The sequence below is a fragment of the Festucalex cinctus genome, chromosome 5 (assembly GCF_051991245.1).
Source record: "Festucalex cinctus isolate MCC-2025b chromosome 5, RoL_Fcin_1.0, whole genome shotgun sequence".
Classification (NCBI taxonomy): Eukaryota; Metazoa; Chordata; class Actinopteri; order Syngnathiformes; family Syngnathidae; genus Festucalex; species Festucalex cinctus.
In genome coordinates this window covers 11,013,442-11,041,386 of record NC_135415.1, presented here as the reverse complement: position 1 = coordinate 11,041,386, position 27,945 = coordinate 11,013,442, and the positions used below count along the sequence as shown (strand labels likewise).

The window sequence follows — 27,945 nt, the reverse complement described above, 5'->3', positions numbered from 1 at the left end:
TGATTAATTGACAAGTAATCTATTTTTATAATCTAGTAATCATTTGGAGCCATTTTGTATTTAAAATTCTCCAAATCCTCTGATTTCAGGATACATCTGTTTCTACTTTGGAAAACAATGACTGAACCTGTACATTTTACATCAACAACCCCCCCCTCCCCAACCTTTTTTTTTAAATCACTATACAAATTGCCGAGTTTTTATATTCTTTTATTCAACAGCCAAACTTTCAGGTAGAACAGAAGCATTCTGCTATCAATGACTCAAGTAATCTGTTGTTATGCTGCATGCATTTGTTATTGTTTGAACAAATGATGAAAGTTTTCAGCAAAAGGAAGAAACGAGGCGTGTTAAAATTTGACAATTTACCCTTTTAACAAACAGTAGAGAAAACAACACAGAGAAACTTCACCCATGCTGGTCACCATATTATGTAATCATATACAATAAATGTGTTATCAAGTCAAATCAAGTCATCTTTATTTGTATAGCGCTCAAACGGCCTTAGCATGCCCATTTGTTCAAACGTTGAATCCCCTTTTCTCCAAAATTTCATAAAACCCTTTCCAAGAACTGGAAAGGCCCAACAGGAAACCACAATGAAACGGTTTAATCTTTGTCGTGCGTCCGCATGTGCGCCGTCAAAGTGTTCTTATGAGAGAATCTTCTCTGACAAACTGAGCATGCGAAAGGTTTCTCTCCCGTGTGTCTTCTCATGTGTATGTTCAAACTGGGCTTGGACGAAAAGTTGTCGCCGCACACTGAGCAACGAAGCCTTTTTTCTCCCGTGTGCGTTTGCATGTGGGATTTCAAACCGTGTTTGTAAGAAAGGCGTTTGCCGCAAACGGAGCAAGTGAAAGGTTTTTCTCCGGTGTGCGTCGTCGCCACGTGCGCAACCAAAGTGACCTTCTGAGCAAACTCATGGCCGCAAACGGAGCAACTGTAGGGTTTCTCTCCCGTGTGCCTCCTCATGTGTTGGGTCAAAGCCGACTTATAAGAAAAGTTTTTGTCGCACACGGAGCAAGTGAAAGGTTTTTCCCCCGTGTGCGTTCTCATGTGTATGTTCATATTTTGCTTGCAGGTAAAACTTTTCGCACAAATGGAACAAGTGAACGTTTCTCCCGTGTGCGTCGCCGTGTGTGCAGTCAAATTGTGCTTGTAAGTAAAACGCTGGCCGCAAACGGCGCAACTGAAGCGTTTCTCTCCCGTGTGCGTCCACATGTGCACTTTCAAGCTGCTCTTGTGAGAGTACCACTCGCCACAGAGTGAGCAGCTGAAGCGTTTCTCGCCGGCGTGCGTCCGCACGTGTATTTTCAGACTGCGCTTGTGAGAGTACCATTCGCCGCAAACGGAGCAAGCAAAAGGTTTTTCTGTGGCGCTGCGTGCGATCAGCGAGGTCTCGGGCAAGTCGCCGCCCGCGACGACCCGAGCAGGTTTTGCACTCGCGTGCGTTCTCATGTGTCTCGCCATGTTTCCTTTTCGAGGGAAACTTTTGGCGCAAAGTGGACAAGTGAAGGGTTTCTCTCCAGTGTGTGTTCTCATGTGTGCCTTCAAGTTCCACTTGTAAGAAAAGATTTGAGCACAAACTGAGCATGCCAACCGTTTTGGACCCACGTCATCAGTCGCCGTCTTTTCTGAGCTTTTCGACCGCTCACCGTCTTCCTTGTCCGGATCCGAGAGTGGCGTAAAAAGCTCGTCTGGAGCTGCTCCTCCGCCACTTGGACTGTGACGAGGAAGACGTGACAACTCGGGTGGTTCGTCTTCGCCGTCTTCGCTCTTCACCACAACCACAGTCAGTGGCAACTTGCTGACATCGACCTCCTCTTCTTCCTCTTTCACGTTGGGGGACTCTGGATCCTCCTCCTCCGCTTTAAAGTGTGGACGATCTGGATCCTCCTCCTCCTCCTCTCCTTGCAAGGCTGGAAAAGCAACAAACATGAATGAATCTTCAGCAGTTGCCAACCTTCAAAAGAAAGTCCAACAACACACGACAAGCACATGAACGAGATAACGTTTAGGGTTCAGGCTCCGGCCTTCCTGGGTGGAGTTTGCATGTTCTCCCCGTGCCTGTGTGGGTCTTCTCCGGGTACTCCGGTCTCCTCCCACATTCCAAAGACATGCATGGCAGGTTAATTGGGCGCTCCGAATTGTCCCAAGGTGTGCGTGTGAGTGTGGATGGTTGTTCGTCTCTGTGTGCCCTGCGATTGGCTGGCAACCAGTCCAGGGTGTCCCCCGCCTACTGCCCAAAGCCAGCTGGGATAGGCTCCAGCGCCCCCGCGACCCTTGTGAGGAAGAAGCGGTCAAGAAAATGGATGGTTGTAAGCAGCACGCACTTTGTTTCACAGTGCATCAAAGCTAACAAAACTGGTGACACAAGAAGCCGTCAACTCTTTTGCTTCTTCCGACTCGGCTCATCCATCACGTTACGAAACGGCTTCCTAAACCGACGAGAGCGCACGTACTTTTATTCACGAGTGAAAATGCGTCAAGAACGGTCACCATGTGGACAGACCTTGGACGTGCAACGCGGTCGGTGCCTTAAAATCGGTGTCGAGTTGTTGTCGCTCGTTCACACGGCACAGTTGCTCCTTGTACGACGCCATGCTTCTTGATTATATTTTGTTTTTCTTCAAGATACGGTTTGTTTCATATAGTGGCCGCAAGGGCACGACGACGACGAGTTCGCTTTCGCCTCCCAACTTCCGCCTTTCAGGTTCTTCCACGGCTAAAGACGTCCAACATAAATAGAGCGCACCTCGACGAGATAATATACGTAATCCTCAGCGCCATCTTGAATGTGTCAAATGTGGAGCGCTGGCTGACGATGACTCGTTTGTTCAATGATGTCGAGTAACCGTTTTACACTCAGACACGTCTCATGGGATGAAGACTGAAGGATGACTTTTCATTCTGTTTGTTCATCCGACCGATCCGATGTGTCAAGTAAGGAAGTACAAAATACTAAATTGTTATCTTACTAAAGTAGGCATTCCCATAATTTAGTGTTGTTTATTTCTGAGCCTTTACATTTTCAGACAAATATCTCTACGTTCTAATCTTAACTGTTTTTTTTTAAAGCAACATATTAATAGTCAATAACAGTTAGCTGAAATATGTAGCCTTCAACCTAGAATTTTGAAACAAAGTTGTGATGACCTTTCAAAAAATGTTTTTGGAGAAGTTGTACAATGAGCCCATGTGACGCAGAATTTTGTAATCATTTTAAACTGAGCATGGAAAACCCCCGTGTGTCTTCTCATGTGTAAATTCAAACTCTACTTGTAAGAAAAGCCGTCACCACACAATGAGCAACTAAAGGGTTTTCCTCCCATTTCATGTGTGATTTCAAACCATGCGTGTATGACAAACTTTTACCACAAACGGAGCAAGTGAGCGGTTTTTCTCCGCTGTGTGTCGCAACGTGCGCCACCAAAGAGGCCTTCTGAGTAAATTCAGCACCACACGTGGGGCAACGGAAAGTTTTTTTTTTCCTGTGTGAGTTCTCATGTGTACTTTCATATTTTCTTTTCTGGAAAAACTTTTAGCGCACACTGAGCAGCTAAAGGGTTTTTCTCCTGTTTGTGTCCGTATGTGTTCATTTAAACTGCTCTCGTATGGAAACCTTTTGCCACAAACTGAGCAGCTAAAAGTTTTTTTCTGTGTTCCACGCCTACTTCGTGTTTGAGAAGTGCTCCCGTTGTTCGGACCAGTCACCTTTTCCGAACATTTCGAGTGTTTATCACTTTTGCGGTCTGCATCACTCGTATCTTCTGTGTCATCACAATGCGAGAGGTTGTCAGGTCCGCAAATGTCTCTGCTTGGACAGAGACCGTGAAGCGCTGACAACTCATCGGCATCTTTGCCTTTTACTACGACAACAACGACAGTCAAACCGCTAATGTCGGCCTCCTCCTCTTCCTTTTTGATGTCGGCGGGCTGGGGATCTTCCCCCTCCTCTTTAACAATGGGCTCCTGCTCCGAATCAATCAGCTGCTTGACATCTGCAAATCACAAGCAACGCACACACAGCTTTGCTCAAACAATACCATTACGAATGCATATAAAAAAATATACACACACACACACACACATATATGTATATATATATATATATATATATATATATATATATATATATATATATATATATATATATATATACATATATATATATAGTGTATATATATATATATATATTAGGGGTGTTAAAAAAATCGATTCGGCAATATATCGCGATACTACAGCACACAATTCTCGAATCGATTCAATAGGCAGCCGAATCGATTTTTTTAACATCCATTTTTGATGGAAAAATATTCCACAAAACGTCTAACTTTCACACCTTAAGCATGGAAGAAATTTATATTAATGCAACATTAAGCCTTAATACTTTTATTTCAATGCTGTTCAAACATGAAAATTGTTACAACCTGTTAAATACAGTGGCTCACCGTTATAACACTGAAGTTTGAGATCAATAAATAATACATTTTCATACAAATCTTACAGTGTACATGTATAAGACTTAGACTTGACTTTATTGATCCCTCTGGGATGGCTCCCTCTGGGAAGTTTACTAATGGTATTTTCTAAATTTGAGTAAAAAAAAAAATCGCAACAATCGACTTGTAAATTCATATCGGGATTAATCGGTATTGAATCGAATCGTGACCTATGAATCGTGATACAGATCGAATCGTCAGGTACTAGGCAATTCACACCCCAAATATATATATATATATATATATGCCCTGCGATTGGTTGGCAACCAGTCCAGGGTGTCCCCCGCCTGCTGCCCAGAGCCAGCTGAGATAGGCGCCAGCAGCCCCCGCGACCCTTGTGAGGAATAAGCGGTCAAGAAAATGGATGGATATATATATATATATATATATATATATATATATATATATATATATATATATATATATATATATATATATATATATATATATTATATATATATATATATATATATATATATATATATATATATATATATATATATATATATATATATATATATATATATATTATATATATATATATATATATATATATATATATATATATATATATATATATGTGATCTAGCCTTTCTTCAACATGCCCCCCTATTATTCAACTGTTCGGAAGTTGCACGGCCATGATTTAAGCTGCGGCCTAAAAAAAAAATATTGACGGTTTTAAAATGATCCTTTGTGTCATGTGACGTCTGGGTCGTGATCTGATTGGCTGACTGCAAACAAAATGGCTGTCATTGTTTTGTTTTGTTCATCATGCGATTGCTGTGTGAAAAGCGATCGTATTTTATCGGAAATACATTATGAAATGCATAATGTTTTGCTAGTTTTGGTTCTTCTCACGTCGCCCGTGAAGAGCGTCCGCGTGCTGTCGCTCGGTTTCCTCTCTTGCTCGATAAAGTTGCTCCTGGTCCGACGCCATCGTTCTTGATGATAATATTTTACAGTTTGTTGCTCTCTTTTTAGTATTTTTTTTTTTTCCGCGACCACACGTCCGACGTCTCTCTCCGTCCCTCGCCTGGTCAACTTCTCCGCCATATTCTTCTTCGATGGTGGTTTTACGACAGACAACTGCACGCATGCGCAGTGTGGTTTATTGTTGCCAGACAGTTCCGCATACGTTTCGGGCAACCGCCGCCTGGCGCCGAAGGGAAATCTTGTCAAGGGGGGAAAAGCACCAAAATGTTGAAGAAGTTGGTGAGGGAGCGACTCATTGCGGCCGCTGACGACATCTTCGAACTGTTTGAAAGAACCCTCGCTTCGTACGAGGAGCAACTTTGTCGCGCCAAAGAGGAGACCGAGCGACACCGACGGCAACTCGAAGATGTTTGCAACTCCCAAGTTGTCACACGCCGCAACCAAGGTATGCTCACATGATGGAAACCTTTCCACTGGCACTGAGGTAGTGGGCAGGTTTGTGTTGAATAAACGTGTGCGGTGGGTCATCGGGAAGTCACGTTAACGTAAAGGTCTCATTTTTGTAATATTTTTTTATTTTTTGTTTATTTACAATTGTATGTGTACATTCTATGTTTGATCATTGTGTATATTTTTCTGTAAACTACTGTTCCCTTGGCAATTATTGTTGACTTATACTGAAAATCTTTGATTGCTACCATGTTTGTATGTCTTACAGCAAATTAAAAAAAATAAATAAATAAATAAATAAATAAAACCACTTGAGCAGCGAAAGAAACAAAAAAAATATTTTCATAGTACAACAATAATCAATAAAGACAAATATCTAAAAAAAAAAAAAAAAAAAAAAGTTAACGTAAAGGTCTGCTGTTCGCGGTACATTAGCAACCAAATAATTGAAGAACTCAGTGGCAGCCTAGTCCGTAAGCAGTGGCGTGAATCAATCACAATCTCGAGCCTCGATGATTACAACACATCACTGTTTGTTTAGTTTTCTTCAGGGCTGGACTGGCCATCTGGCATACAGGGCAGATGCCCAGTGGACAGGTGTCTTTTCGGGCGATGTGGTATTAATCAATTATTAGTAATTGGGGAAAAGTGATTTTGTATTCCCAAATATATATCTTTAGCCATTAATCGATAAATAATTATTGTATTAAGAGCGTTTTCACAATGTCATCAGGCGCGTCATTAACCCAGAAGTAGCCATCTTGGAGATACTCCGTTGTCCACACTCGAGTCCGCACCACATTATCACAACTGAGAACGTTGTTAAGGACAATGGTGAACCTTTGTCCATCAGATGTTGATTTTGATTAAAGTGTATTGTATTCCATATTCACTTAGGAAATAAAATACCATTAGTCATTAATAGATGACTTTTTTTTTGTTTACTAACTAAAACATATAAAAAATAAAATAAATAAATAAAACAACACACAGATGAAATGCTAAATGCATCAAGCTTGATTAGGGTGTTTCTGTATTAATAATAGCAACTATCCAGTCTATACCTAGTGAGCTGTTTTCAGTAAAGGCAATGACAGAAGTTTGTTACAATTCAACAAGCAGAAAGAAAGGATAATAGTAATAACAATAGCGGTCTCTAGTGGTGACAACATCCATTCATTTTGTTGCATATACTTGCCTGGTCTGCAAATATGTAGCCTCAAGATATTTCTAAAATATTTGCTTTTTATAGTAATCATTGTTACTGTATGGTTATGGAAGACAAAATACAGAATGTCACTCAGAAGCACACACATTTATTCAAGAAAGCCATGCATCTCAACCGCATTATAAATACAACAGTGTATATAAGCGTGTATTATGGCATAACAAACGTTTTTTCGACCTTTGGAAAAGATAAACCTATACATAAATTAATTCAACATAATTTCAATTTCAATTTGAAGTTGTTTTGACATCGATAAAGACTCGCCAAACATTTCTCATTGTAATTCTCCATTAGCTTGCGTTAGCTTATTTATGTCAATATCGCCAACATGGCCGTGCATCGTGGTTACTGCCGAGTTTGTGACGTCCGTGAAAACACTCTATAGTATTTAATAGCCGCAGCCCATGTGACGTCATGGCATGCCTGACCTAAACTTTGTCGGTGTGTCAGGGACCCCCGCCGTCAAAGAGGAAGAGGAGGAGGCTGCTGTCGGAGACTTGCCACTGAACGTGGTGGTGGTGAAGAGTGATGGCGAAGACCAACCAAGCGAGCTTCATCATCATCACAGTCCAAGCGGAGGACCACCACCGGCGGACGCGGAAGAACCTTTGAGGAGCGACGCGGATCGCCGAGGCGACGACGGAGACGTTTTTCAATGCTCTGACAAGGAGACAACTGACGTGGCTCCGAAACGTTTCAGCTGCTCCTTTTGTGGCGAACGATTCGCACGGAAGTCCAATATGAGGACCCACCTGAGAACGCACACGGGAGAGAAACCCTTTGCTTGCCCAGTTTGTGGCGACGCATTCTCCCGCAAGGTCTCGTTGATTGCACACACGGCAACGCACACCGGAGAGAAACCTTTCAATTGCTCAGCTTGTGGCGAACGCTTCTCCTATAAACAGACTTTGAATGCACACATGCAGCGGCACACGGGAGAAAAACCGTTCAGTTGCCCGGTTTGTGGTGAACGCTTTGCTCGAAAGGAAAACATGGTAACACACATGAGAAGACACACGGGAGAAAAACCTTTTCACTGCTCAATTTGTGGCGAAAGATTCACTCAAAGGACAACGCTGGTAGCGCACGTTCGAACGCACACGGGAGAAAAACCCTTCACTTGCTCAGTGTGCAGCGAAAGATTTACTCAAAAGTCAACGCTGTTAGCGCACATGAGAACACACACGGGAGAAAAACCCTTCACTTGCTCCGTTTGTGCGAAAAGCTTTTCTCATAAGCACAATTTGACGCAACACATGAGGACACACCGCCACCGGCATGGCGAACAAGCGGTTAGCACGTCTGACAGTTTGTGAGATTTGGGTTGGAATCCTGGTTCCGATCTGTGTGGAGTTTGCACCCGCTCTTTGTGCTTCCTCGCACAGTTGGGGAAAAAAAGGGCCAAAAGACAAACAATATAACAATAAATCAAATGTATCATGAGTGTTTGTGTTTTGTGGATGTGGGTTTCCATGAACTTTTGTTTCTTAGGCTGACTGGTCAAAGAGTGACATTTTCTTCCACATGCTGCTGACCATCGCTTAAAAGAATAAATCGTACAGTTGTCAACATTTCGTGTTTCTTCCTTGTCGCTGACGTCAAACTGGTGCCTTGAGATACAACTTACTGATGTTCTGTTAAACATGGTCACAATCCAAAATAATTGCATCTCTAATCATGTATATATATTTTTTTAATATTAGCAAAATATACATAGGCACTTTATGAAGGGTTGCAGGCAATCTTGTTATTAATCGTCTTGAGACTCAGGTGAACTGAATTCTGCATTTTTTTTCCTTCTACAGACTTTTTAAAAATTAATTTCTCACTGAAGAGTTGATCTGTTTTTCACCTAATTAACTTCTAGAGAAATAAAGTATTCATTGCGTGATTGTATATAAATGACTAGTAAGACAGAAACCGTTAACTCATTTGCTCCCCAAAACATATACATGTGTTCTATTTTAAATGTTTTAATGTCCCAAAGACGTATTTATATGTTTTTTTAGCGCGTACAGAAGGTTTTGATGCAGCCTCTAAACTGCAGAGAACGGTTTATGCAATGGTAGTTATTACAAAAAACGGCCAGCAGGTGGCAGCCGAGTACAAGTGTATATATATCTATATCTATATCTATCTATCTATATATATATATATATATATATATATATATATATATATATATATATATATATATATATATATATATATATATATATATATATATGTTAGTATAAGTATAAGAGATCAACCAGGGCCATGTTGCAAACAGGGTGATTTCCCCACAGTTTTAAACAGATTTGTGAATATTGATGAAACTTAGCTATATTCTAATGCTAATTGCTGCAAAACGGGAACAGATAGAAACATACTTTTTTCCCCGAAGAAAGAAGAGACTCTAATCTTTCTTTTGGTACTTTCCATGTTTTTATAGCAATAAAACACAATATTCTGTGGGCTTTGCAAAATCTGTCAAAATCCAGTAAAACAGCCAGTTAAACAGTGAATGGAGTTGCTTCAGTGAAAATGGCTGGGAGTGATATTGTGAAAATATTCAACTCTTTTCCTGAGGATAGATACAACCGAATTATTTTTGGATAGATAGATATCTGCAACTCAATTCTGCCTAGGCGAAACTGAACTAGGGATATCTCCAACCTAATTTATCCGATGACAAATGACGTCATTGTGTCAGTTCACATGTATGGCGTTCGTCATGACAGATATCCACTACTACTATTCATCCTTATATTAAATTACGAATATCTGAAAAAAAAGAAAAGATTTTAGATATCTGTAATCGACGAAGCCGATATTGGCGTCAGATCTTTCGTGACGAAGCACTAACACATAAAAGGGGAGACGAAATGACGTTGCCGATATCTAAAATTATTTCTAAAATTGTCATTTATGGATAGGAAAAACATAGTTATGATATCTGAAATGTTTTGGCTGCAAAATAGATTTTACTTGGGATCTTCATGCACTTGGTACAAACAAGTTCATTTCTCGAGGTTTCATGTGGACACAACACCCCACAACAGACCAACATTGTCATTTAAACTGTGCAGGGATTGATAGCTATCTTTATTTCTTTTTTTCCCCCCCAGGTCTAGTTTCAAAACAATTGTCTGCATGAGGTATTATCACTGAAATTAATGGAGTTTATTTCATGAAATCTGTTTATGCTATTAGACAGTCTTTTATTATTATTATTATTATTATTATTATTATTGTTGTTTATTTTTAAATCACTCACTCGGACAAACACCCACACAAACTTACATGGTCTCCCGGGCGGGGAAGCGAACCCACGCCAACCGGCACTGAAGGCAAGTGACAGTTCCACTCCTCCACCTCCTGGAGCCCCTGTGAGAAGACGGTCTTGCCGCATAACGGCTCGTGACGTAGTATCCGGTTTCGCTGTCAACGCACCATCGAAGAAGAAAAGGCGGAAGTTAGTTACTAAACGGGTTGAGGAGAGACAAAAGAGCGACGTAGATTTTGTGTAAACGAACGAAAGCGTCAAAATTGCAGTAGTTGGACTGTCTGAAAGACCGATGGCGTCGCACGTGGAGCAAGTTTGTCGAGCGAGAGAGGAGAACGAGCGACGACGGCAGGACGACGACGACATTTTCTTGGCGCCGATCGTGTTGCACATGCAAGGTCTGTCTTTTCGCGGTTGGACGCGTTGTTATTCACAGCCTTTTCCGAGCTTGGGTTACGTACAATGTTCGTAATATTATCAGGTACAGGTCAAACATTCACGTTTCCCCCCCACTCTTCAGTCAGTAATCAACACTCTAAACACCCCATACCCAGGATACCTTTCGTTTCCTTTACCCTCGCAATTTGTATTTGACAATCTGTCAAAACAAACTGCAAGGTACACATTCTACAAGATAACAATAAAAAAAAAAAAAAAACGAAAAATAAACAAATACTTTAAAGGCATTGAAATGAGAGCTCAATTTCAAAGTTGAGAGAGCCTGCAGCCAACTACAGACGTTTATTGTTATTATTTACATACGTTTGGGTTTCAGATTAAAAAAAAAAAAAAAGCTGAGTATTATTTCATGCTTTTTACATCAATGTGCTACACAAGTCACCTTTTTGTTTTGGAGCCACCCACTTTTCAGGTGAGCAAAACTTTGGAACTGACATTATTAAATGAACTTCTAGTGAATAAGTACATTTAATATTTGGTGACGTAACCCTTACTCGCAATAAGTTGGATAATGCCTGCCACCTATTGACTTCAACAGACTGTTGCATTCTTCATTTGAAACACTTTTCCGGGGATTTACTGCATGCAGCATCTTTCAGTTCTTGTTTGTTTCTTCTTTCATTCTCCTCTTCAGGGTGGCTTCAAACAACAACAACAAAAATGTTTAACACATTGAGATGTAAATGCCATGATATAAAAGCAGGAATTCAAATGTTCTGTTTCATAATATTTTCTAAAACGGGTCAAATTGACCCGGAATTTTTAACATTCCAAAACCAAACCAATAAAAATTCTTAATACCTTATTATGAACCGTTTTAATTGCACACAAGTCAGAATGAACCATTTCTTATATTGTGTTGATGTAAAATTACATATCAAATAGGGGTGTTAAAAAAAATCGATTCGGCAATATATCGCGATATTACATCGCGCAATTCTCGAATCGATTCAATAGGCGGCCGAATCGATTTTTAAATATCCATTTTTGATGGAAAAATATTCACTAAAATGTCTTAGGGTTCACACCTTAAGCATGGACGAATGTTATGTTAATGGAACATTAAGCCTTAATATTTTATTTCAATGCTGTTCAAACATGAAACAGATTACAACCTGTATATAATAATACAATAATAATACATTTTCATACAAATCTTACACTGTACAAGTTTACGATTACTATAAAAAATCGCAACAATCGACTCATAGATTCGTAACGGGATTAATCGGTATCGAATCGAATTGTGACCTATGACTCGTGATACGAATCGAATCGTCGGGTACTAGGCAATTCACACCCCTAATAGCAAACCAACTACATATTGGGCCATTTTGACCCGGTATATGCTCAGTGTTCCAAAAGCATCCAGGGATTTTATTTTTTTTTTATAGCGCATTAGTAACTGTTTTTATTGCATATAAATCAAAATGAACCGTTATTTTTCTGGTGGTGAAAAGCTAATATTTGTTCTTTAAAACTTGAGAGTGGGTCATTTTGACCCGCAACTTAACAGGAAAGGTTAAGTGTTGTTTTTACCGGTATATGTACTGCCGCATATTTAAGTCGTCTGTGGAAGTATTAGCGAACAAGCAACAAAGTGTATATTTTGTGATTTCTTGTTCAGGACATGCTTGGTTTTACAGACGGTACATTTCATTTTGGGCATTTTGGGTTTTGCATTGCCTCTAAGGGGCTTTCAACAAAATTGGCATCAATGATTACTCCTAAATGTATTTTTACATAGTTTTCTATTTCAACGGAACATACAGTGAATGTAACTTTATTATTTATTGGTGCCCAAAATGACATTTGACTTGTGTCCCGCAGACATCCATCAGCTGATGAATCGCAGAGAAGAACTTCCGCCTCAGTCAGCGGCGGGGAGCTCCAATTTGGAGCGGGAGCGTCCGCAGCCCCCCGACGTCAAAGAGGAAGAGGAGGAAGTGGAGGTCAGCGAGCTGCCGCTAAACATCGTCGTGGTGAAGAGCGAAGACGACGAGGACGACCCACCCGAACGGTTGCCGTTTGGCCGTCGCGGCCCAAGCGAGCTCTCGCCTTCACCGTCACGCCGCAACGGATCTCTGAGGAGCGACGCAAACGGCGACGACGACGACGAAGGCTCCCGGCAGGAGACGGCCAACGTGAGGCGTCCCACACCCGACGACCATTTTACCTGCTCCGTTTGCGGCAAAAGCTTTACGAAGGCCTACAGGAACCGACACATGAGAACGCACACCAGAGAAAAAACGTTTCGGTGTTCAGTTTGCGGCGAGACGTTTGCACAGAAGGTCTCGTTGATCGTGCACAAGGTCACGCACACAGTGGAAAATCCTTTCACCTGCTCGGTTTGCGGAAAAATCTATTACATAAAAGACCACCTGAGTCGGCACATGAGAACGCACACGGGCGAGAAGCCGTTCACGTGCTCCGTTTGCGGTGAAAAGTTTGCCCACAAGATCTCGTTGGTTGCGCACACGGCCACGCACACGGGAGAGAAACCCTTCGCCTGCTCCGTTTGCGGCGAAAGCTTTTCGTACAAGCACTGCGTGACGAGGCACATGAGGACCCACACGGGGGAAAAACCCTTCGCCTGCTCCGTCTGCGCCGAAAGTTTTACATACAAGGAAACTTTAAATTCTCACATGCAGACGCACACGGGAGAAAAACTTTTCACGTGCTCCGTTTGTGGTAAAAACTTTTGCTATAAGAATGGTTTAAAATCGCACATGCTGACACATGCCGGAGAGAAACCTTTCACGTGCTCACTTTGTGGGAAAAGCTTTGCTTATAAGAGTACGTTAAAATCACACGTAAGGAAACACAATGGTGAGTAAATGATTTTGTCAGTTGAATCATTCGTGCATTCGTGGGGAACATTTTTATCAGTGGAATGAGGAGGGGAATGTTGATGTCGGTACGGCAACTGACCGTTTGTTCAAACAATAAAACATTTTCAACATGGCTTGTTGTGTTCTTTTTTACTTTAATCCTCCAATCCACCAAAGACGACAAAATGAATGACAATATTTGCAAAAATGTATTGATAAGTAATAGTACACATTGAATTGTTTCTTCATTACCGCCGCAAGATGGCAGCCGCTCAACGTCATGGATGCTTGGCTGCCTGGCCTACCGTAAAACCTCCTTTGGCGTCGAAAAAGGCGGAAGTGGTATAACAAGGCAAGTCCTGGACGTTGACCGGGATGACGAGAAACAAAGTGTGAGGGTAAAGTTGTGTAGGAAAAAAAAACATAGAAACTATTGAAGGAGAATATTAGCGCCGTTTGAAAGAACGATGGCGTCGTCCGAGTGTCGAGGGACGGACGAGACCGAGCGACAGCAGGAGGCCATTTTCTTGGCTCCAATCGTGTTGCACATGCAAGGTGCGTTCGATGTTCGTGTTCACCTTTTCATTGTTTAAGTGAACACGTCGGGTTGCGAGCCAGAAACTGGATTATTTAGCTTTGTTATATTCAAACAAGATGGAGAAAAAACAGTTCCCAGGATTCTTTGTTTTGGCGATGTGGTTGTTCCGGGGAACGATTTAAGTGACGGACAGCTCTTTTCAAGTTGTGCTACGAAGGAGTCAGGTACAAATGACATTCAGCGGTTTTGGGATTTGTTTGTGGCATAGTTACGCACTGACTGGACTCTCTCAATAGGGCATCAAACAACTGGAGCTCATTCAGAATGCTTAACCTCGGATTCTAATCTGACCCAAACAAATAGATTAGAACATTTCACTGCAGTCCTGAAGACTTTACAACTGGCTACCAGTCTGCTGTAGAGTTGATTTCTTCTACTGGTAGATAAATTAGACCCGTCGTCGTGGGCGGGTCTTGGGGGTGCCCTGCGATTGGTTGGCAACCAGTTCAGGGTGTACCCCGCCTACTGCCCGATGACAGCTGGGATAGGCTCCAGCAACCCGCGCGACCCTTGTGAGGAGCAAGCGGTTAAGAAAATGGATGGATGGATGGTAGATAAATGACTGAATGGTTTGGATCATGAATAGTGAATAGTCAAAGAAATGCTAATGTCATGCTGCACACAATTGGAACGAGCTGTCAACAGAAGTGAAGTCAGATCCGACTTAAATGCTTTTAAATATTCGTGCTTGTGATTAACTCATTCACTCTCAGGCATTTTCACTGAAGCAACCCACGTCGCTCACGGCTTTTTGACTGGATTTTGACTGATTTTGCAATGCCCACAGAATATTGTGTTCTATTGCATTAGAACATGGAGAGTGTTCTTGTTTCATCAGAAAAAAAGTCTATTTCTGTGTCCGTATTGCAGCAATTAGCATTAGAATATAGCTAAGTTTCATCATTATTCACATTCCTGGTGAAAACATTGACAAAAAGAGCTTGTTGCATCATGGCCCTGGTTGAGCTCTCTATTTACTTGTAATCTATCTATCTTGTAATAACTTCCATTGCTTTAACTGTTGTCTTCAGTTCAGAGGCTGCATCAAAGCCTCTGTATGCTCTAGCATAAAAAAATGTGTTTTTGGGACACTGGTAATATTTAAAATAGGTCGTATTTATACATTTTTTGGGAACAAATGAGTTAAGGTCGTTTAACCATTTTTAAAAGCAGTTTCACAATACGAGCTTTTAATAATTTTAGAAAACTATTTGTTATTACTTTGCTCTTTATGTCTTTTAATCTTTTGTTTGTAAATGTACCATTTAAATAGTGTTCGTGTACCCTCTTTTTAGAAAGCTACTTTTGTTCTCTTTGTCCTGCTTGTAACTGCTTTGAGGTGTTGTGCTTTTGCTTGTGTGAGGCACATTGAATGCTTTTAAATAAAATGTGTAAATTATTGATTGAGTGGAACTTTGGCATATAATTTAGTGTATTGCCAGCATTTATCTAACATCACCACAACATTAGGAAGAATATTGACTTGACCTTCATACTGCAGGGGAATGGGGAAATCTGTGTTGCTCTTTATTTACTTCGAGACAAATGTCCAAAGCAACAGCTCGCTTATAAGCTATTTTCTTCAGACACTCAGGCCTTGGCGGACTTTGGTTGTAAGGGGGGCATTAGACGCAAAATCATCCAGATGATCTTTTTGTGTCAATACTCACATTCACCCGTGCTGCTTGTGTCCGACAGGCGTCCAGCAGCTGATGGGTCGTCATGAACAACTTCCACCACAAACACAAAGGGAGAGCTCCGTATTGCAGCATCCGCAGTCACCCCACATCAAAGAGGAAGAGGAGGAACCGCCGCCGGCCCACGTGAAAGAAGAAGAAGAGACGCATCCACAGCCGCCTCGCATCAAAGAGGAAGAGGAGGAGGTTGACGTGAGCGAGTTGCCGCTGACTGTCATCGTTGTGAAGGTCGAAGACGACAGAGACGACTCGCAGTTTCATCATCGCGGCCCAAACGGAGAGCAGTGTGGAGGAGCGCCACCTGGCACGTTTTTGGCTCCGCCGTCACACGCTGCCGAAAAGCTTTTGAATAGGGGCGCACGCTGCGCAGGGGACGACAGAAACTTGAACGGCTCTGGAAAGGAGACCACCGCGAACAACACAAGCGGTCAAACGCGCAGCCGATGTCGTGCACGGAAAGATTTTGCCTGCTCAGTTTGTGGCAAAATGTTTTTCTATGAGAGCGTTTTGAATGCACACATGCAGAAACACACAGGAGAAAAACTTTTTGGTTGCTCAGTTTGCAGCCAACGGTTCATTAAAAAGTCAGATATGAATCGACATGTCCGGACAACGCACAGAGGAGAAAAGCCCTTCAGCTGCGCTGTTTGCGCTAAAGCGTTCACGCAGCAGGTAAATATGGTCGAACACTTGAGGACGCACACCGGAGAAAAACCTTTCACCTGCTCCGTTTGCGATAAAAGCTTTTCCATTAAGACATACTTGAACAAACACATGAGGACGCACACGGGAGAGAAACCTTTCCGTTGCTCCGTTTGTGAAAAAAGCTTCACCAACAAGTCCGATTTGAACAGACACACGAGATCCCACGCGGGAGTAAAACCGTTCAGTTGTTCAATTTGTGGCGACACGTTTGCGGTCAGAGCCTCTTTGCTCGCCCACACCTTAGCACACACGGGACAAAAACATTTCACTTGCGACGTTTGCGAGAAAAGCTTTTCAATCAAGACCTACTTGAACAAACACATGAGAACGCACACGGGAGGAAAACCCTTTAGTTGCTCAGATTGTGATAAGAGCTTTGCGAATAAGTCTGATTTGAACAGACACACCAGGACACACACAGGAGAGAAACCTTTTGCCTGTTCCATTTGTAGTAAAAGCTTTTGTTACAAGTACAGTTTGACTGCACATATGCTGACACACGACCGACAATAAAATATTTAAGTACCGAGATGTGTGAAATCGTTAGCGGGGAGGTTGGTTGGTTACCATAAGGGGTCTTTTGAGTCAAGTGGCGGCGATGATATGATGCCGAACTCAACGAATTATACAAAACTCAACAGGGTCTTGTTTTATCCATTGCTACCAATAAACTTCGTTCATGATGATGGCTGTGCAAATATTAAAGCTAGGGCTGGTTTCAGCTGTTCTAGGAGGCTTTTGCTGACATTTTTGTAGTTACGTCCTAGGATTCAAATGCACTCTTGGTTCGGTTGGTGGTATAAATTGTCAAAGTGAAAATGTTCTGGATTTGTTGTTTATTCTTCGCAATTAAACGATTTGGATTCCCTCTTTGCTTGTTTTAAAAAATTTTTTTTTATTTAATTCTGAAAAAAAAACAAGTGGGATAATATGAATACTGTTACAGAATGCAAACTGAAATGCCATTAAATAAAAATGAAAAGGGGATTCTTATAAGTACGGAGGAATAGATGAAACAATACATGAACACAACAGAAAAGGACAAATTTGTATTTACACACAATGAAGCGTAGCAACTTTGCGACTTTTCTGTCTTCCTGGCGCTTGCGTTGAGCCGTTTTCTTTACGGCCACGAGATGGCAGTCGTGCGATGTCACGGATGCTGCCGCTCCAATAAAAGCACCACCGAAGAAGAATACACCGGAAGTCGGTCGAAAACGATAGCTGGGGTGACTAGACGTAAGGTGTGGGCTGCGAGCTCGTGTGTAGAAACTGAAAGAAAAACAAACAAACATTTTCATCATGTTGAAGGACTTTGTGAGGGAACGCCTCATGGCGGCCGCTGACGAAATCTTCGGCCTGTTTGAAAGAACCATTGCGGCGTACGAGGAGCAACTTTGTCGCGCCAGAGAGGAAAACGAAGAACAACGACGACAACTGGAAGCTGTTTACAAAAGTCACATTTTGCCACGCACCGAAGGTATGCTGTCCTCGCGAAATTATTTCTATTGAACGGCTTAATACGGGGCTGGCAAACTTGTTTTCAACCCTCATGAAAACCCTTAAACCACAAACGTAGACGCAAGGCATGCAAAATGTATTAGCTTTATTTATCTAGTGCATGTCGTGGACAAAGTAACTCAAATCTACTTCTACTAAAGTACAAAAAAAGTACACCATGTAAAAACATTTACAAATGAAATTATAAATAAAGTTAAATAAAACGCAGCTCACTAAAGCACATGGACGAGATTTTGGAATAATTTATTTAACATGCTTTAAAATATGTAACCTACTGTTGAGACCCTGAAGTGTCCCATTCTTAGAATGAGTTATTTGTTGCAATGTTGTCCTTGAGCTAACTAGTACCCGCTGGCACCATTTTTATTTTTTATTTGTACGACAATGCACACTAATCAGAGAAACATGCATCAGTGTTTTGAAGTGTCTTTTTTTTTTCTTTTCTTTTTTTTCTTTTCTTTTTTTTTCTTGTTCCCTCTCTCCATCCATAACTGCTCAGCTCTCCAAAAAGTTAATTGGGGTCAATTACCTTATAAGAAGTGCTCATTCTCAACTCTGTAGGCAGCCAATCATATTGGGCCCTGAATCGACATCCCATTAAAAAAAGAGATGCTCATTACAGATGACAGCCAATATGGAGGTCACAACAATGGTGGTATTAAAATTAACATGATATTGTCATTGTCATGTTACGATCTTAAAGCAGCACATCTCCGTCCAAAAAACAAACATTATTTTTTAGCAAAAAAGCATTATGAATTACATAGACTAATGATAATTTGTGACCCTGCGCACTGTTTACTAGGGATGTAACGATAACTGGAATATCGTGATATCGCAATATTAGAATTCCCACAATATATCATCGTCGTCATGTCGCAATATTAAAAGTAGCACATCAGGTTGATTTCCATTTGTGCAGTTCTAGCACCCTCTGATGGCTAGTTTTTTAGTGCAATTTAATTTTCACAAGGCATGTTTTGGCCCTTATGTTTGAAAATGCACTGTTAGGGCTTTCAGTAACACCACCACGCTAATGGTCAGATGAAGGGGAACAATTTGCTTGTGAACTGAGTCATGTGTAGGAACTCAATTTGTGCTTGCAATAGCAAGCAAGTGCCTCAATATATATATTTATAGATTTTTGATATATAATACTTATATTTTTCATTGCTGTATTTTACAAAAGCACAATATTGTGTGTGTGTGTTTCTTTAGTATGAGCTAATTTTTTTTACAATATTGTGACCTGTTTTTTTGTAGCACCAACCTCCCCACAATATCATGATAATATCGTATCCTGATGTTTGGATATCGTTACATTGATACTGTTTACAGAGTCATTCTAGATGGCCAAGAGCGGCCAACCTACTTTATGGAATGAATTGAGGTTGAGATAGATGTTATTGTGAGCTTTTAACTCATTCACTCCCAGACATTTTTACAGAAGCAATCCCGTTCGCTCCTGGCTGTTTTACTGGATTTGGACTGATTTTGCAAGGCCCACGGAATATTATGTTCTATTGCTATAAAACATGGAACCTGTCAAAAGAAAGATTACAGTCTCTGCTTTCATCAGGGAAAAAAAAAGAAGATATTTCTAACTGTTTCCGTTTCGCAGCATTTGCATTAGAAGAGAGGTAAGTTTAATCAGTTTTCACAAGTGCATTTAGAATTGTGAGTAATTGAGCTTTTTTTTTTTCAACATGGCCCTGGTTGATCTCCATTGCTCTGCTGGCACCTGCTGGCTGTTCGTGTAATAACTACCATTTCTGCAACCGTTCTTTGCAGTTGAGAGGATGCATCAAAGCCTTCTGTATGCTCTAACATAAAAAAAAACAAAAAAAAACGTATAAATACGTCTTTGGGACACTTAAAACATTAAAAAAAACACTATTTAGACGTTATTGGGAGCAAATTAGTTAATTATCATCAACATCCCCACAATATTGTGATAATTACCGTATCTGAGGTTCATATCGGGATAATATCATAGAGGGATGTGCAATTAATCAAAATTCAATTACAATTTTGATTCTTACACTCCACAATTACAAAATCAGCATAATTGTAAAAAACAAACAAACTGTAATTCTAATTTTGAGTTGTTTTGAGGCTTTCAAACTGAATTTGACTTTTGGAGTAATGTGTGTGGCTATTGCTGGTGCTTTGCAGACGTCCGTCAGCCGATTGGGAGTCGCTCCATTTTGGCGCAAGAGCATCCCCGGGCCCTGAATGTTAAGGAGGAAGAGGACGACATCAACGTGCCGCTGACTTCTTCTGTCTCCGCAGCCAACTGCGACGACGATGGCGATACAGCGGCCGAGCCGTCGCATCGCGGTCCGAACGGAGATAGCCGTACGGAATCGCCGCCCGACGACCTCTTCGCTCCGCTGTCACACAGCGACGACACCGACGAACATTTGAGTAGCGACGCGGATTGCGCCGGTGACGCGGAGGAGTCGAAAAGCACTCAAATGGCCGCCGAGGAAAGGTCCCCAACTCGCGAGCGGCGGCGCATACGCCAAAAAAATCTAAGCTGCCCCGTTTGTGCCCAAAAAAATTGCTCCGATCACAATCCGAACCTGCAGATGAAAACCAGTGAGAAACGCGTCAGTTGCCCGTTTTGCGCTCGCAGATTCTCTCAAAAGGCGCACATGATAACGCATGCAAGGACCCACACGGGAGAGAAACCCTTCAGCTGCTCATTTTGTGCTAAAAGTTTTTCCCGGAACGAAAACATGAGTAGACACATGAGGATACACACGGGAGAAAAACCTTTCACATGCTCACTTTGTGCGAAAAGCTTTTCTTATAAGCACTGTTTGAAAGCGCACATGCGGAGTGAGACGCACGTGGGACAAAAGCTTTGATTTTGAAAAAGAACTAATTACCATTCCAACAAAAAAAAATAAAAAATATGGGAGCAACCGAGTGTCTTCAAAACCAACAAGGGGAATTCCCTACTAATCACGGCAAATAAGTGACACATACCTGAAAATGATCATAATGGCCTATATTCATGGTTTCAACTGTAAATACACCACAAACTTTGATGCCAAGACAACTTTAACTCATCTTACATTACACCTAAATAAATTGCCTAGATGTTTTTTTTATGCTTTGAGAGTGTGTGAATGTACATGCGTCAGAGAGTAACTTTAGCTAGAAGTCAATTGTTATTTTTTATTTATCTCTATTTAATAAAACTCACGTACAGAATATGGCCTTGTGTGTCCTCCGTTCAATGCAGTTGCAAGATATCATATTGACTCTAATTTCTGTCTTTTCTGGAAAAAAATGTACTGTTTGGTTTCTGTAAGGATGATAGTGAACGAAACAAAAAAATTTTTCTGATTAATTTGACAATTATTTTGGCAAAATTTCATATACACAAATCCAAAGTTAGTCATTCAAGACCTTTGTTTTTAGTTTGTGAATTGGAAACCAAACATTTATACAATATTGAAATCTACAAACAAGAAAGCAATAAGAACTGTGGCTCTTTTTAAAAAAAATGTTTTTATTGAAGTATCCCCCTGGCTTAATTGTTTTGTTCTTTTGTGTGTATTAATAACGTGTTTGTGAAGTGTCTTTAAGTTCCTTGTATAACTTGTTTAAAATTATACAATAAAGATATAAGATATTGTTTTTTTGTTTTTTTATTAGTGCCGTCTTGAATCTTTATTTTTAATACACAAGTACTATAAAGGAGATCATCATGTCATTATAAAGCCATACAGCCTTTTTAGATTTACAGCATCGTAATGAATCCTTAAAAGAAAAAAGTTCCTTCAGAAAAACAATAAAGATTGGCAAAGTATTCCCAAATTTGCATTCATGAATGAAAAATGTTGCCATAATAATCAATTTATTCAAAGTAAAAAAATATTTTTTTTTTCAACAGCCCATACACCGAAGCTGTCTCAAAAAAAAAGTTTTATAAAGATACAAGTGAAAAACAAACGTTCATCTGTCTCTATGTTCGTGGTGCAAAAAGTAAAAGACAGTTTGACCAGCAGGAGGAAAAAATACCGTTGCAAGATGGCTGCCGGGTGACGGCATGGTTAACTGCCGTAAAACCACCATCGAAGAAGAAAATAGCGGAAGTTTGTAATCGTATGGATGGCCGACGAGAGACATTTGGACAAAAGTGCAAGTTTGTGTACGCGTGGTCGCTAAAAAGAATTCAGCACATTATTTGAAAGCTTCGATAAATCTCTTGAAGAAACGATGGCGTCGTTCGAGGAGCAAGTTTGTCAAGCGAGTGACCAAAACGAGCGGCGGCGGCACGACGACATTTTCTTGGCTCCGATCGTGTTGCACATGCAAGGTCTGTTCATGTCTCGGGTGCCTACACATTTTTCATGAGGGAAGAAAGTAAAACGTACTCTCACTGGTTCAATGCGAGGGTGTTTAGGAATTTGGTGGATACAGTTAATGTAAATAATAGAACTTATAATACGATGTTTAAATCTATGCTAATTGTCAGATGAAGGGGAACCTAATTTGCTTGTGAAGCGATCAATGTGTGCTTGCATTAGCAAGTAAGTGCCTCAATATTGTTATTAGAGATTGTAGGTGGTTTATTTGCATTTCTGTTATGTACAAAAGCACAATATTGGGCTTTTTTTTTAGTATGTGCTTTTTTTTTTTTTTTTTACAATATTGTGATCTTTTTTTTAACTATCGCCAACCCCCCCACAATATCGTGATAATTATCATATGGTGACCTTCATATCGTGATAATATCGTATCGTGATGTTTGGATATTGTTACGTCCCTAATGGATATCAAGAAATTAAAAGCATTTTCGACAAATGAGAGAAAATTTATGTGGGCAAAAAAAAGATGGAAAAGTGAGATTCTACTGTCGAGGCAATTTAGAGGATGGGGTCAGATGGAATGTGTGGGTGAAGTTTGCGTGAGCTAACCTCTACTTTTTCTCTCTTCCCCCCCACTCCTGCAGGTATCTATCAACTGATTGGTCGCCAAGAGATTCTTCATCAGCCGCAGGAGCATCCGCTGCCCTCCCATATTAAAGAGGAAGAGGAGGAGGCGGACGTCAGCCATTTGCCGCTGACTGTCGTCGTCGTGAAGAGCGAAGACGAAGCACCCGAGCGGTCACGGCTTCACCGGCCCGGTCCGAGTGGAGACGGCCACGGAGCAGCGCCAGCAGACACGCTTTTAACTCTATTGTCACACAGCCACAAGACAGATGGACCCTTGAAGCGCGACGCGGACTCCAAAAGTGACGAGAAACACTCAAAACAGGAGGCGAAGCTTCACAAGAAAACACGTCCAGCGCGCACAAGCGCTCACGCACCCAAACAACCTTTCACCTGCTCAGTTTGTGGCCGAAGACTCATGAAAAAGTCTGACATGGGCATACACATGAGGACTCACACGGGTGAAAAAAACTTGAGTTGTTCCGTTTGTGGCGATAAATTCCGTCACAAGGTCTCTTTGGTTGCGCACACAGCAACGCACACCGGAGAAAAACTTTTCACTTGCCCGTTTTGTAATAAAAACTTTTCTTATAAACACCGTTGGAAAGCACACATGCGGATTCACACGGGAGAAAAACCTTTCCGCTGCTCAGTATGCAACGAAAGATTTTCACACAAGTATGACTTGACGAGACACGAGAGGACACACGCGAGAGAAAAACGCTTCAGTTGCTCCGTCTGCGGCGAAAGCTTCGCGCAAAAGGCCGGCTTGATCGCGCACGGCACAACACACTTGGAAAATCCGTTCACGTGCTCGGTTTGCGGGAAAAGATTTGCCGTCAAAGACAACATGAGCAGACACATGAGAACGCACACGGGAGAAAAACCTTATGGCTGCTCATTTTGCGGCCAGAAATTTGCTCACAAGGCCTCCTTGACTGCACACACAGCAACGCACACGGGGGAGAAACCTTACGCATGCTCAGCTTGTGGTAAAAACTTTTCCTACAAGCAGAATTTGAATGCGCACGTGCGGACACACAATGGAAAATAAATGTGTGTGGAAAAAAAACCCAAAGCGTCTATCTCCCTGTTTACCTTTTGGGGCCATTTCTGTCATGCCAGGTATTTATGAAATATACACATATAAGATGCAATGACTGAAAACGTAAATGCAGTCTGTGCACAGGGTGTACATAAAGTCGCAAGTTTTCATTCAATATTTTCAAAACATTTCATTTGCAGTATAGTATTAAAGGTGTCTTAATTCTGGTGAACGAGGAGATGACTCCACATGACAACAAATATGTAATACTGTATTTACATATTAGATTTTTTGTCAAAAGATATAGTGATATTTATTTTGTGTCTGACTCAAGGGACACCCAATTGTCATTTGTGGGTTAAATGTTTTTTTTTATTTTTTATAACACTTCCTGTGAGGTTCTATTTTTTTGTTTATTTATGTATTTATTGTGAGTTGCACAAGTGGCCATGTAGCCATCTTAAAAGATCATTTTGTCTACTCGTATTCTTGCAATAAAGATTTTATTCGTGTCTCCTTTGTGGCACTTTTTTGAGCAGTCTTTTATACCGACGCAAGATGGGGGCGATGCACCTTCTCTACACCGCTGCAACATGGCTGCCGCCTTCGAAGAAGAACAGGCGGAAGGTCGCGAGGCTTCGGCTGACGCGAGGCGTGCTGGGACTGGGAGAGATGTGTACTTAGGGTCTGAAATAGCAAACTATTGGAAGAGTTTATGAGGGATCGACTAATTGTAAATCACAGTTGCACTGTAAGAAACAATGATGGCGTCGTGCGAGGAGCAAATGTGTCGAGCAAGCGAAGGAAACGAGCGACATCAGGACGCCAATTTCCCTACTGCGCTTGTGTTGCACGTTCGAGGTCTGTTCACAAGTTATCCACTTTGAATGCGTGTTTACAAAAAAATAAAATAATAATAATTAACTTATCGGGCAGGTTTGAATACATTTATTAAATTTGGTGAGCACGATTCGCAGACAAACACAGCTCAGGGTGGCTGTTTTACATTGCAGGCGCGGGGGAAACAAAATAACATCAGATCGCGGACGGATATCCCGTTTTATATTAATAGTAAACACATACGCATGCGCACACTCATCACTATACTGTTTTAACGTACCGTGTGCACTTTTGGTTATAGCTTATTGATGGTTCGATGCGTTATTTTAATTCCAGACGTCCCTTTAATGTATCGTAAAGTGGCGGCTGGTTGGTGGAGAACCAGGAAGTGACAACTTTTTTATTATTATTATTATTATTATTATTATTATTTATTGAAAGAACAGTAATATAAAACACAACAGCCAGGGGGAGACAAATACATATGAAAATAAACTTCTGCAAAAATAAATTGTACAGTTCACATTAGGGGTGTGAATTGCCTAGTACCTGACGATTCGATTCGTATCACGATTCACAGGTCACGATTCGATTCGATACCGATTAATCCCGATACGAATGGTCACGATTCGATACCGATTAATCCCGATACGAATTTATAAGTCGATTGTTGCGATTTTTTTCCATTCAAATTTAGAAAATACTATCAGTAAATTTGTACATGTACACTGTAAGATTTGTATGAATATATTTATCTAAAACTTGAGGCTTATAACCGTGAGCCACTGTACACAAACAGTTTGCAATCTGTTTCACATTTGAACAGCATTAAAATAAAAATATTAAGGCTTAATGTGCCGTTCATATAACATTCTTCCATGCTCAAGGTGTGAATCCTAAAAAAAAAAAAAAAAAAAAAAAAAAAAAAAAAAAAAAAAAAAAAAAAAAAATCGATTCTGACGATTATTGAATCGATTCGAGAATCGCGCGATGTAGTATCGCGATATATCGCCGAATCGATTATTTTTAACACCCCTAGTTCACATAAATATAAGGTTTTGCTTGCTTTCTTATTTGTGGAATGACCAATAGACTTAATATATTGTTTGACTTCATTTTCGAACATGAAAAAACTAGGTCTCTGCTTAATGTATCGACATTTGTGTATGTGCCATTTTGCCAATATGAGAACAAAATTAATTATATGAAAAGCGTTTTGACATCTAGACGGATAACTATTGAAGCCAAACAGTATATTTTCAAAACAAAGAGAAAGTTGTGGTTCTACAATAATGAAAACAGAATTATAAATATCTTTCCAAAATGTTTTGGAAAACGGGCAATCCCAAAACAAATGAAATATATCCTCAGGAGAATTTTCACAAAAAGAGCAGTCAGTGTTAATATTTTTCTTCATCCGCTGTAGAACAACTTTGCATGGATAAGGAAGTGACAACTATGCGTTTGACGGGCCGGTTTTTGTTGTTGTTTTTTTTTAAATACATCACTCTCTCACACACAAGCTTACATCATGTAAGCCACAGATGGTCTCCCAGGCGGAGAAGTGAACACACGCCAACCGGCATCGAAGGCAAGTGACGGTTCCATTCCTCCACCTGGAGCCCCGATGGGCCGTTTTTGTGTGTGTTTAAAACGTACTTAGTTTATTTAGAACACAAACAAGGCAGCAATCACTTTCCATCAACAGCTGCTAAAGTGCAGTAACGTTATAATAACCATAAACAGACAACTAAACAAAATAAGAAACAAATGAGACACCAATAGCATGACATAATGTAGTCAAAGTTTTTTTGTGAGTTCAAGTGTGTTTGTGTTGCTTGTAGACGTCCAGCAGTTGCTGACCCGGAGCTCCAGTTCGGCGCTTCCACAGCACCCCCAACCCAAAGAGGAAGCGGAGGACACACTACACCCCCAAGTTAACGAAGAGGAGGACGATCCACCGCGGCATCACGTCAAAGAGGAAGAGGAGGAGTTTGACGTCAGCCAGTTGCCGCTGAAGGTGGTCCTCGTGAAGGGTGAAGATGATGAAGACGAACCGCCCGAGTGGTCACAGCTTCATCGTCGCAGCCCAAGCAGAGGAGCGCCGCCGGACGATCTCTGGGCTCCACTGTCCCACAATCGTGAGGAAAACCTTTCACGTGCTCAGTGTGCGCCAAAAGCTTTTCCCGCCAGCACCATTTGAAACAACATGTGTGGACACACCGCGAGGAGAAACGCTTCAGTTGCTCGCTTTGCGGCGAAGGCTTCAGGCACAAGCACAATTTGGCGCCGCATATGAGAACGCACACTGGAGAAAAACCGTTTGCTTGCTCCGTTTGCAACGAGCGCTTTTCCCACAAGTACAACATGACGAGGCACATGGCGACGCATGCAAAGGAGAAACCTTTCGGTTGCTCAGTTTGCGGTGACAAGTTTGCTCACAAGATCACGTTGGTTTTGCACACGGCCACGCACATGCAGAAAGGAGAATAAACATTCCCCAGAGGACTTTATGAGACGGATTAAAAAAATAGAATGAACAAACGAAAAATATGAAGGTGGATTCAATTTTTGTTTGGGCTTTTAATAATAATTTGTGTGATGTTTTATTGGCTTTTAGAAATGACTTGTGACTTTCCCCTCAGTCACAATTAATATGAGTGACAAATTCCTCATATTAATTTATACATTTTATGAAGAAAAATATGGCTGCTACATACACATCTGGTCAACATTATATGTTTTGTAATTTCAATAAAATATGTTAAATCAACTTATGTCAAGTTTTCTTGTCTTTAATTGACCATACCGTGGCACGCCCCTCCCCGCCCACTAAATGCAACGAGCAACACAGATAATTTTCGTAATTTTTTTAAGGGTTTGGGCCAGGGGTCGGCAACCCGCGGCTCTAGAGCC

At 41.1% G+C, this 27,945-nt stretch overlaps 6 protein-coding genes across 9 annotated transcripts; 5 read left to right on the top strand and 1 right to left on the bottom strand.

Moving 5' to 3' along the window:
* Positions 1-193: 193 nt before the first annotated feature.
* Positions 194-5,568, bottom strand: LOC144018697 (uncharacterized). 3 transcript variants are annotated; one of them, XM_077521148.1, is made up of 3 exons: positions 5,364-5,568; positions 3,894-4,001; positions 194-1,919 (listed from the first exon to the last, which is right to left on the bottom strand). In XM_077521148.1, exons 1-3 carry the CDS (start codon positions 5,440-5,442, stop codon positions 610-612), a joined length of 1,497 nt encoding a protein of 498 aa, XP_077377274.1. In that variant the 5' UTR covers positions 5,443-5,568; the 3' UTR covers positions 194-609. The 3 variants fall into 3 exon arrangements, with proteins under 3 accessions (XP_077377274.1, XP_077377275.1, XP_077377276.1); XM_077521149.1 differs by having other exon boundaries at positions 2,513-4,001; positions 5,364-5,406; XM_077521150.1 differs by having other exon boundaries at positions 3,715-4,001; positions 5,364-5,406.
* On the top strand, positions 5,239-13,808 carry LOC144019126 (uncharacterized). The gene is made up of 4 exons (XM_077521962.1): positions 5,239-5,883; positions 7,567-8,424; positions 10,627-10,782; positions 12,674-13,808. The coding sequence occupies exons 1-4, from the start codon at positions 5,703-5,705 to the stop codon at positions 13,678-13,680; spliced, it is 2,202 nt and encodes a 733-aa protein (XP_077378088.1). The 5' UTR covers positions 5,239-5,702; the 3' UTR covers positions 13,681-13,808.
* Positions 13,809-13,977: 169 nt separating this feature from the next.
* On the top strand, positions 13,978-17,546 carry LOC144018703 (uncharacterized). Of its 2 annotated transcripts, none has more exons than XM_077521158.1 (2): positions 13,978-14,229; positions 15,971-17,546. In XM_077521158.1, the coding sequence occupies exons 1-2, from the start codon at positions 14,142-14,144 to the stop codon at positions 17,185-17,187; spliced, it is 1,305 nt and encodes a 434-aa protein (XP_077377284.1). In that variant the 5' UTR covers positions 13,978-14,141; the 3' UTR covers positions 17,188-17,546. The 2 variants fall into 2 exon arrangements, with proteins under 2 accessions (XP_077377284.1, XP_077377286.1); XM_077521160.1 differs by lacking the exon at positions 13,978-14,229 and adding an exon at positions 14,240-14,436.
* Positions 17,547-17,892: 346 nt separating this feature from the next.
* On the top strand, positions 17,893-21,777 carry LOC144018708 (uncharacterized). Its single transcript, XM_077521166.1, has 2 exons — positions 17,893-18,154; positions 20,371-21,777. Exons 1-2 carry the CDS (start codon positions 17,977-17,979, stop codon positions 21,066-21,068), a joined length of 876 nt encoding a protein of 291 aa, XP_077377292.1. The 5' UTR covers positions 17,893-17,976; the 3' UTR covers positions 21,069-21,777.
* A 470-nt stretch (positions 21,778-22,247) lies between these two features.
* Positions 22,248-24,702, top strand: LOC144018706 (uncharacterized). Its single transcript, XM_077521163.1, has 2 exons — positions 22,248-22,528; positions 23,165-24,702. Exons 1-2 carry the CDS (start codon positions 22,429-22,431, stop codon positions 24,196-24,198), a joined length of 1,134 nt encoding a protein of 377 aa, XP_077377289.1. The 5' UTR covers positions 22,248-22,428; the 3' UTR covers positions 24,199-24,702.
* Positions 24,703-24,758: 56 nt separating this feature from the next.
* Positions 24,759-27,796, top strand: LOC144018709 (uncharacterized). The gene is made up of 2 exons (XM_077521167.1): positions 24,759-25,050; positions 26,874-27,796. The coding sequence occupies exons 1-2, from the start codon at positions 24,951-24,953 to the stop codon at positions 27,230-27,232; spliced, it is 459 nt and encodes a 152-aa protein (XP_077377293.1). The 5' UTR covers positions 24,759-24,950; the 3' UTR covers positions 27,233-27,796.
* Positions 27,797-27,945: the final 149 nt, after the last annotated feature.

Bases quoted from the DNA above. Each gene is read 5' to 3' on its own strand.
- LOC144018697 (XM_077521148.1), bottom strand. From the start codon at position 5,442: ATGGCGTCGGACCAGGAGCAACTTTATCGAGCAAGAGAGGAAACCGAG. The intron at 4,002-5,363 runs GTGAGAAGAACC...TGTGATTTGCAG, and splicing joins GGACGCTCTTCACGGGCGAC to ATGTCAAGCAGCTGATTGAT. The intron at 1,920-3,893 runs GTTTGACTGTCG...TTGCTTTTCCAG, and splicing joins GGAGGAGGCCGACATTAGCG to CCTTGCAAGGAGAGGAGGAG.
- LOC144019126 (XM_077521962.1), top strand. From the start codon at position 5,703: ATGTTGAAGAAGTTGGTGAGGGAGCGACTCATTGCGGCCGCTGACGAC. The intron at 5,884-7,566 runs GTATGCTCACAT...TCGGTGTGTCAG, and splicing joins TGTCACACGCCGCAACCAAG to GGACCCCCGCCGTCAAAGAG. The intron at 8,425-10,626 runs GTTTGTGAGATT...TAGATTTTGTGT, and splicing joins AGCGGTTAGCACGTCTGACA to AAACGAACGAAAGCGTCAAA.
- LOC144018703 (XM_077521158.1), top strand. From the start codon at position 14,142: ATGGCGTCGTCCGAGTGTCGAGGGACGGACGAGACCGAGCGACAGCAG. The intron at 14,230-15,970 runs GTGCGTTCGATG...TGTGTCCGACAG, and splicing joins AATCGTGTTGCACATGCAAG to GCGTCCAGCAGCTGATGGGT.
- LOC144018708 (XM_077521166.1), top strand. From the start codon at position 17,977: ATGTTGAAGGACTTTGTGAGGGAACGCCTCATGGCGGCCGCTGACGAA. The intron at 18,155-20,370 runs GTATGCTGTCCT...GGTGCTTTGCAG, and splicing joins CATTTTGCCACGCACCGAAG to ACGTCCGTCAGCCGATTGGG.
- LOC144018706 (XM_077521163.1), top strand. From the start codon at position 22,429: ATGGCGTCGTTCGAGGAGCAAGTTTGTCAAGCGAGTGACCAAAACGAG. The intron at 22,529-23,164 runs GTCTGTTCATGT...CCACTCCTGCAG, and splicing joins GATCGTGTTGCACATGCAAG to GTATCTATCAACTGATTGGT.
- LOC144018709 (XM_077521167.1), top strand. From the start codon at position 24,951: ATGATGGCGTCGTGCGAGGAGCAAATGTGTCGAGCAAGCGAAGGAAAC. The intron at 25,051-26,873 runs GTCTGTTCACAA...TGTTGCTTGTAG, and splicing joins GCTTGTGTTGCACGTTCGAG to ACGTCCAGCAGTTGCTGACC.